General features: G+C 36.3%; 1 protein-coding gene across 1 annotated transcript; it reads left to right on the forward strand.

Annotated features, from left to right (window-relative positions):
* The first annotated feature begins 3,069 nt into the window (after positions 1–3,069).
* On the forward strand, positions 3,070–5,247 carry LOC107022234. Its single transcript, XM_015222905.1, has 5 exons — positions 3,070–3,250; positions 3,355–3,567; positions 3,672–3,778; positions 3,827–4,141; positions 4,684–5,247. The coding sequence occupies exons 1-5, from the start codon at positions 3,070–3,072 to the stop codon at positions 5,245–5,247; spliced, it is 1,380 nt and encodes a 459-aa protein (XP_015078391.1).
* The last annotated feature ends 4,705 nt before the right edge of the window (positions 5,248–9,952 follow it).

The following is a 9,952-nucleotide window of genomic DNA, read 5'->3' on the forward strand; positions in this document are numbered from 1 at the left end:
TGTGATTGTTTCATCCTTATTTTTATTTAATTTTTTAAAATTACAAATTTTATTTATTTGAATTACAAGTTATAAATATAACTTATAATTATAACATATTAATAAATAATAAGTAATAACTTATAAACTTCAAAAGATTTAAATCTTGAAAACTTAATATAAACTTAGAAAATAACTCAACTTGCAAACTTAATAAGTAATTTTTTTAAAAAAAAATATCTTTATAATAAACTTAAGTAAAAATTATATTATAAATTTAAAAAATATTAATTTAAATTTAGAAAAATAAAAAGAATATTCATATTTTCGTAATTCAAAAAAATCATTTTTTGAAATAACTAGATGTGTCATCCCGTTTATTCCATCCCGTTCCGTTCCGGTTCCACCCTGGTATATAGTGGAAAGAGACAGAACCAAGTATCCGTTCCGATAATTCTGATTCAAGTTTGATTCATTCCGATCCGGTGATCCCGTTACGATCCGTTGCCCAGTTTTACGTATACATAGCCACATAAAGTCAAGGGTGGTTAGTTATACACTCTCCAATGGAAAATTATGAAGTAACCAATTTAATTAAATGTATACAGCTCAAAAGTTACTTTTTAGATATTAAATCATGAACAACCTTAACAATTTTTTCTAACTTGTCAATGGACTTACGGTGGTTTCTTTAATGAGAGGAACCCTACGGACTGCAGATTGTAAACAATCTAGGGAACTTGACACTGCTTAAGAATGTTGCTTTTCCATAGAACTTTATCTGTAGAATACATCATGAAAAAATCATATATTAATTGTTGTGATGATTTTGTTACTAGCAGACCGATATTCATCAAGGGTAAATCAGTTCTTACTTGAGAATAAAGAACAAAACTCAATTTGATTTCCATGTTTTTCCTCTATAACTACTACTTCTTTTGTACTCCATATTGTCTCATTTTTATTAAACCATCCAAAGAATATATATATATATATATATATATACACACACACATACTAATTAGTTTGCCTAACATAAAAACCAAATAAAAATTACTTTTTATAGATAATGTATTAGTAACATTCTTGACTTCAGTTGAGATATTGTATTGGACTGAATAAGCTCTGGAATTTATATATTTCCACCGCAACAATTTATTATCATGATGTATCCTCAAATGATGAACGCTATATGTCATTCCAAGACTAAGAGGAAATGCTGCACCGGAAGAAAATTTCTTACCTTTGAGCGATTCAAGCCCCGTGCTAAGAAAATTCCCAACACTTCTTTCTTTAGAAGGACTTGTCGGAGGCTTCATATTTGATGTAAAAATTCCTCAATTCTGCATCAACACAAGGGAGACAAAACCCATTTAGAATTTTTACTGTTAAGTGAAGTAGCAGCCCTTTGTATTGGATTAATGAATTTCAGTCCTAATTTCGGAGACTCTAGCTTCGCAACACTGTAGCGATTTGAACTCAATCTTTGCGATTGTGATAACGAATTTCACATTTACTTGGATACCACACTTTCCTGAACTTAATGTTGGTGCCATATATGATGGTGCTCCGATATTTCTCCCAAAAATAGGGAATCAAAACTTTCATACAATACTTAAAGATAAACTGATAAAGTTCCATGTTGTTATTTGTAGTTTTGATGATGTGACAAACTCAGGGACCTTGTAAAGGTACCAGGTTCTCAACATGAGTTTTGATGATGTGACAAACTCAGGGACCTTGTAAAGGTACCAGGTTCTCAACATGAATAGCTCGTTGACTGCCAGCTGGAAAAGGTACAGAAAGTGGGTGCACATTTCCCAACGGCGTCAGAAAAGTCAGACCTTTCCAACCAATGGCACGAGTTTAAGGAAAGGGACTTGTCTATACAATGTCACTTTTCTTAACATTATTCCTTAGTTTTTGCAACTTGAAAAATCACTCTCAAGAACATTTGCAAAGGCTATAGAAAATCAAAGTGAAGAATTATTCAATAACAACTGAAAACTCAGGTGCATATCGTGTAGTTGTTTGAGAATATATTCTTTTGGTCTTACATTGTAAACTGTTCCTAAATCTATAAAGGAAGAAGTGTGGTGGGTGTTGAAATTCTAAGTTGTCTAGAGAGATAGCTAAGTGGGTAGAATAACTTCTACTTAGGCTTTTCAAGCAATAGAGTTATTGCTTGATCGTGAGATTAAAATTTTTTTTTCACATTTGTGTAACTGGTTTTACTTTTGCTTACGAAGATTAGTGAAACAGTTGTGAAAATCCTGTGAGACAGGTCGTAGTTTTACTCCTTTAAGCAAGGAGGTTTCCACGTAAAATTGTTGTGTTGTTAAACTACATTTACTTTCTGTTCATACTTGTTTGTGTGTCAAGGGACCTGGTCCATTAACTGATAAGTGGACGCATAGATTCTAACAAGTGGTGTCAGAGCAGGCACTTTCTATCTGGTTAACACCAAGAGAGTGACATCTGTTCTAGAATGGCTGCTCCACTCAATCTATAAGAGGGTCAGTCTTCAACTAGACATCCTCGTTTCAATGGACATTTTTACAGTTGGTGAAAAGTCAGAATGCATGATTTTCTTATGGCTGAAGACAGTGAGCTATGGGACATTGTCTTAGATGGACCATTTATTCCAATGATAGAAGAGAAAGATGGAGAAAAAACTAGGCTTGTTCCTAAGCCTAGACAAAAATATGATGAAGCTGATAGGAAGAACATCGAAAAAGGTTACAAATCAAAGACTCTTCTTGTCTGTGGGATAAGGCCAGATGAGTTCAATCGTGTTTCAGCCTGTGAGTCTGCAAAAGAGATCTGCGATTACTTAAAAACAGCTCATGAGGGAACTGAACAAGTAAAAGAGTGAAAGATTGATATGCTCACCTCTTTGTATGAAAATTTCCAAATGAGAGAAGGTGAAACTATTCATGAAATGTTCACTAAATTGTCATCCATCACAAATGAGTTGAGAAGCCTTGGAGAACCTATCAGTATGAGCAAACAAGTTAGGAAAGTGCTTCGAATCCTTCCCAAGTCTTGGGAAAGTAAGGTTGATGCTATTACTGAAGCAAAGTGTTAACAATGGATGCTCTCATTGGAAATCTAAAAACTCATGAGATGAATCGAAATCATGATCAGTCAAAGAAGGAAGTCAAGAAAGATAAGTCTTTGATGCTGAAATACAAATCTGAAGAGGACTCCAGTGATGATGATATGGCTTATATCATCAATAGACTTCAGAAGATTGTGAGAAAGAACAAAGGTTTTAAAAAGGGAGCAAATGTTCCTCGAACTGCCACTCAAAATGATACATGTTACAAAGTGGAAAAGCTGGGCACTTTATAAGAGATTATCCTTTACTCAAAGCTGAAAACAAAGAATATCGAAAATCAAGAAGTGATAAAGAGAAGAGAAAGGACCTGGTACTCAATAAAAATGATCGAAAAGCTGCTGCTGATTATGTGGTCAAAAAGGCTCTTGCTGCATGGGGAGATTCCTCAAGTGACTCAGAAGATCCTGATGAACCAAGTGATGTGTCAATGGTGGTGGTTCATGAAGAGGAAACCATATTCAATGAGTGTTTGCTTTCATGGATCATTCAGAAAATGAAGAAGAGGAGGACAAGGTAACTCTTCTTGATATGAAATATGATCTGAATACTTATTCTCTTAAAATTGATTCAGTAATTGAGTTAACTTCTGAAAGAGATATTATGAATGCTGAGCTTGAAAGTTTGATTGAAAACAAATATAAAATGGAAGAGAAATTGCTGAAAATGGAAGATAAACTGGTTTCTCTGGAATTTGACAAGACAGAACTTAAAAAATAGTTGCATCAGATAAATGAAGAAGCTGAAAAGCAAAAGGGAAAGTCTAATGGTTTAAAAGTTGAAATTGAAGAAAAACTGAAAACCTCTGAGACAAATCTTGGGCTGGCTTTGGAGAAGAGCAACAACTTAGAAAGAAATATTGTCAAACATAAGGATGAACTTGAAAAATCTCTTAAGTGGACAAAATCTTCTAAGCTGCAGTCTAATGTAACAAATCAAAGTAATTTCAATAAGAATGGTCTAGGAAGTTTGAATAATACTCCTCCTTTAATCCTCACAGCAAATATGTTTTTGTGTCTGACAATTTGCTTTGCCTTCATTGTGGTAAAAATGGGTATTTAAAAGAAGAGTGTACTGCCTGGAGAAAATCTCATGAAAGACTCTCTAAGTATACAGAGAAGCAAAGAGTATCAAAAGAGAGACCTGGTCCCACAATACAATTTTCAAGTAAAAGGTTTTCAAAGAAAGGATCTGATTCTGCTCCAAAATCGTTTGTCAAAAGGATTCTAAAACTACCCGATTGGACTAGAAACAATCTGATCACTCCCTTGTCTGCCTTCTGGGAACTCAAATTGAAATGGGTTCCCAAGCCTAACAAGTGATTCTTGCTGCTGGTGAGAGAGAGGAGCAGCAGTCAATGTTGGTATGTGAACAGTGGATGCTCAAAACATATGACTAGTGATATCAAAAATTTCCTCTCACTCAAGACACTTCAGGGAGGAGGTGTCTCTTTTGGTGATGGAAAGAAGGGGTATATTTTGGGAGTTGGTAAGGTGGGAAAATCACTTGGAGAATCAATTGATAATGTGCATCATGTCGGTGGATTGAAGTACAGTGTTTTGAATGTATCTCAAATTTGTGACAAGGGAAATGAAGTGAAGTTTACTTCTGAGAAGTGCACTGTGGTTAATCTAACTACAAAGAAAGTGATTCTTACTGCCTTTAGAAGTAAAAACATGTATGTGGCTAACTTAGAAACGTCTCATGGAGATGATCTGACATGTCTTAGTGCTCAAAATGAAAATGCTAATCTGTGGCATAGAAGACTAGGGCATGTGAGCTCATCTTTATTGAATAAACTGATTTCAAAGGACCTGGTCCTAGGTTTGCCAAAGTTAAAATTTAGTGAAAACAAAATTTGTGAAGCATGTGTCAAAGGACAACAAATCAGATCATCCTTCAAGTCAAAGAAGCAAGTAACATCATCAAGAGTACTGGAGCTGTTAAACATGGATTTATGTGGACATTTGAAGGTTCAAAGTAGAAATGGAAAGAAATACATTCTGGTGATAGTTGATGATTACTCAAGGTACACATGGACAAGATTCCTAAGATCAAAGGCAGAAACACCTGAAGAATTGGTAGTGTTTTTCAAAATGATTCAAACAAAATTGAATCAAGTGATTGTTGGAATTAGATCTGATCATTGAACTGAGTGTGAAAACTCAAAACTTGACCAATTCTGCATGGAGAATGGTATTAGTCATAATTTTTTTGCTCCAAGAACTCCTCAACAAAATGGAGTAGTGGAAAGGAAAAACAGAACCTTGGTAAACATTGCAAGGACCATGATTATTGAGTCAAATCTTCCTCAAAGTTTCTGGGCTGAAGCAGTCAACACAGCATTTCATGTTACTAACAGATGTCTGATAAGGTCCTTATTGAATAAGACTCCCTATGAGTTTCTCAACAACAGAAAACCTATGTTATGTTATCTTAGGGCTTTTGGTTGCAAATGTTTTGTGCTGAACAATGGAAAAGATGATCTAGGAAAATTTGATCCTAGAAGTGATGAAGGAGTGTTTGTTGGATACTCTTCATCAAGTAAAGCATACAGAGTTTTCAACAAAAGAACTCAGTGTATTGAAGAAAGTATTCATGTTGTGTTTGATGAAGATGGATGTTTGAATAGTGATGCATCAAATGATGAAGATGAGTTGATTAAGCTGTTTAATTAACAGAAAATTGAAGAAAGTGAAGCTGGTGGAAATGATCAGTTGAGGAATGACAATGATAATGATAATCATAGTCTATCTGAAAAGACTGTTGAAGTTGAAAAATGTGATGAGGGAATTGGTATCATTCGGAACTCCAGTCAGAATACCTCAAATTCTCCAGATTATGATGAGCTCCTTGAAGAGGAAGAACATACTGATCAGCTGAACCAGTCGACTTTGAGACTAGGATGGAAACGTAGTTCATCACATCCACTTGATAATCTTATCTCACCCTTGAATTCTGGAATTCACACTAGATCAAAAACAAGGAATCTAGTTGCATTCTCAGCGTTTATATCATCTATTGATCCTAAGAATTTGAAAGAGGCACTAGGTGATGCAGATTGGATCAATTCGATGCAAGAAGAACTTCATCAGTTTGAAAGAAGTAAAGTGTGGTACGTGGTTCCTCGAGTTGTTGGCAGAACAGTGATAGGAACCAGATGGGTTTTCAGAAACAAACTTGATGAAAATGGTGTGATTACTAGAAACAAATCCAGATTAGTTGTTCAAGGATACAATCAGGAGGAAGGAATAGACTATGATGAAACCTTTGCTCCTGTTGCAAGGATGGAGGATATCAGAATTCTAATAGCTTTTGCAGCATTCATGGGATTCAAGCTGTATCAAATGAATGTCAAAAGTGCGTTTCTAAATGGAGACCTGAAAGAGGAAGTGTTTGTTAAACAACCTCCTGGGTTTGAGGATGCTGAGCTACCAGATCATGTGTTCAGATTGAATAAGGCTCTATATGGTTTAAAACAAGCCCCTAGAGCTTGGTATGAAAGGTTGTCAAAGTTTCTGTTGAAAAATGGTTTGAAAAGAGGAAAAATAGACAATACCTTGTTCTTATTAAAAAGAGAACAGGAATTGCTTATTATTCAGGTGTATGTGGATGACATAATTTTTGGAGCTACATCGGAGCATTTGTGTGAAGAATTTTCATCATTAATGGGAAAGGAATTTGAGATGAGCATGATTGGTGAATTGAACTTCTTTCTGGGGCTACAAATCAAGCAATCATCAAGTGGAATCTCAATCAGTCAGGAGAAGTACATTAACGAGCTGTTGAAGAAATTCAATATGTTTGATTCTAAACCTATTTATACTCATATGGGAACAAACTCCAAGCTTATAGCAGATGAATCTGATTCTCTTGTGAATCAAACCATGTATAGGAGATTGGATCCTTGTTGTATCTGACTGCTAGCAGACCTGACATTGTATATAGTGTTGGAATGTGTGCTAGATTCCAAGCATGTCCTCGTGATTCACACTTGAAGGATGCAAAACGTATTCTAAGATATTTGAAGAAGACAGGGGACCTGGTCCTTTTCTATCCAACAGGTGACACTTTTGATCTTGTTGGTTTTGCAGATGCTGATTTTGCTGGTTATCAAGTTGACAGAAAGAGTACTTTTGGAATGGCCCATTTCCTTGGATCTTCACTCATTTCTTGGGGAACTAAGAAACAGAATTCTGTAGCTCTTTCAACAGCAGAAGCTGAATATGTAGCAGTTGCTGTATGCTGTTCACAATTGTTATGGATCAATCAACAATTAGAGGATTTTGGTATAATCATCAAGGCTATTCCCCTGATGTGCGACAATACTAGTGCAGTTAGTATGGGAAAGAATCCAGTTCAACACAAGAGAACTAAGAACATTGATGTTAGACATCATTTTCTGAGAGGCAATGTTGAAAAGGGAAATATTGTGCTAACATATTGTCCAATGGAGGAACAAATTGCAGATATCTTCACCAAGGCTCTTAGAAAAGATCAATTTGAGAGTAATAGGTTGAAGTTGGGCATGATGACTTTACACTGATTTCCAAATATTCAATAGTTGAATTCCTTTGATGGCTAATCTTGCAGTGTAGGTATCCTTTGTGTCAATAATATATTATCTGAGTTAGATCATTTTTGGTACCTATTGTAGGTATACATTCAGGAAGGACTAGAAAAGCAAAGACATGGCTAGAACAGTTGAGGAATGATGATAAAGCTGTGTTATGGGACCTGGTCCTAGTCGAGGTTAGCATTTGTACATTAACTTTAAACTGAAAAAAAGTGATAGTTGATAAAGCCACGTGTCAGTCATCGGTCATTCTGACCGTTAGTCCCATCGCTTACTTTTCAAGTGACGCGTCAAATCAAGGGACCTGGCAGCGTTTCAACTATTTTTAAACTCTTCCTCTTTCCTTTTTAATTCTTAATCCGTCTTGCAACATTCCTTCACTATAAAAGAAAAGGGAAGAAGAGAAAAAAGACGAAATCAGTTTTTATCCCTTTTTCTTTCTCTTCAAAGCTGTTACCCTTTTCTTCTTCTTGACAAAATGTCTGATCCTTCATCCGCCTCTAAGCAAATGCTTACAACCCTTAGTGAGATTGAACCTGTTGCCTTCTATTCTCCTTCAGCAGTAGGGTCTAGGTCTAACATTCCGTCAAGTTCTTCCCAAGATATTTCCGAAAATCCATTTCACTCCATAGATCTGAACAGCTCAAGTGTTCCTACTGGACCTGGTCCTCATCTTGAAATGCTTTCAGATACTTTGTTTGAAGGATATTTGCCAAGGAACAAATCTTCTCAGTCAAATGTTCTTGCTGCAAGTGAAGAGCTAGTGATTGAAAGTCTTGCTATGATGAGAGAGGAAGTCAGGGTCGAACAAAATGAACCTTTTCAAGGTGAAGAGATCAGAGAGACTCAGCCCATTTTTGATAAAACTCCTGACTTTGGGATGTATCCATCTTCTAACTCCTCTGATTTAGCTAGTGATGATGAATCTATTTAGTGGAAGGTTGAAAGGAGAGATGTCAGTGTATCAAAAAAGGGAAAAGAAAAGGTGGTGGAAGAAGTGCCTAGAAGGAGACCTACTACTAAATCTGATGCTAAAAAGTTGCTGGTTGATAGTTTGAAAGCTAGTACAAGGTCTACAGCAGAAATCAGGAGTGCCAGAACATTCAAAGTGTCAAATTTTAAAATGCCTGAGTCTGATGTCATAGAGGTGTCTGTTGAAGAGACAGAAAAGAGGCATAGGAAGAAGAAATCAGGAAAAAAAAAGTTAGGAGATACCAAAAAGGTTGAGAAAACAAAATCCACAAAGGAGAGTTCTAAAGGAAAAAGGAAAAGGTCACAGGGACCTGGTACCCAAAGAAACGTTAAAGAGGAGGTCAACAAATAAGAAACTGTTGACAATTTGAGAAAACAGTCTGTGCTGGCTGGGAGAGTTTTTGACATGGGAATAATCAACCTTCCTGGAATGGAATCTCTTCATGACATGGTGGAGATTCATTTATGGATGCATCTCTTCAACAAAAAATCTCCGATTCTTCATGAAGAGGAAGTGCGTGAATTTTACTACAACATTCAATTTCAGGAAGAAGTGTCCATACCAGAGTGAATGACATTGCAGTGCATCTGGATGAGTTTCTGCTGGGGAAAATTCTTAAGGTACACCTCGAGATGGTATCAGGTCTGTGATTGGGAAAGCATGTTCAGTTGAGTTTGTGGCATTGGTCTCGAAGCTTCCCACAACAAAGTGTGTAGGGGTGTTTAAGAAGGTGATGAAAAGTGAGTATCAGTTGGTCTTTGAGTTTGTCAACAAAACTCTACTTCCTCGAACTGAAAAGAGGACCTCAGCTACTTCTGCTGATTTGTATGTGATGGAGTTGTTGTAAAAATTTGAACCTCTGAATCTTCCAGGAATCATGCTTGAACATATGTACAAGACTGTCGTTGAGCGGAAAGGAATACATGGAATGGGATATGGATACTTTCTCACTGAAGTATTCAAATACTTTAATATTCCACTTAGCGTTGGCAAGGTTGGTACAGTGAAACAGGCTTTTTCAGAAAAAACTCTGGTTGAATGTGAGTGCACTGAAGGGAAAGGAAATCCCAAGAGAAAAATGGCTCAACTCATAGAAGACCAGGACCAACTCAAGCATGAAGTTGAAGAATTAACTATGCGACTGAGTGGAAAAGATGCTGAAATTGCTATTCTCAAAGCTGAGCTGCTCACTGCACAGACAGAGGGACCTGGTACTTTTGTGGTTCAAGCCCTGGAAAGGGAAATGCAGAGCTGAGGGCCAAGGTTATTGCTTTGCAAGAAAAAGCAATAAAGGATAATGATGCTG

This window comes from Solanum pennellii, chromosome 6 (assembly GCF_001406875.1).
Source record: "Solanum pennellii chromosome 6, SPENNV200".
Lineage (NCBI taxonomy): Eukaryota > Viridiplantae > Streptophyta > Magnoliopsida > Solanales > Solanaceae > Solanum > Solanum pennellii.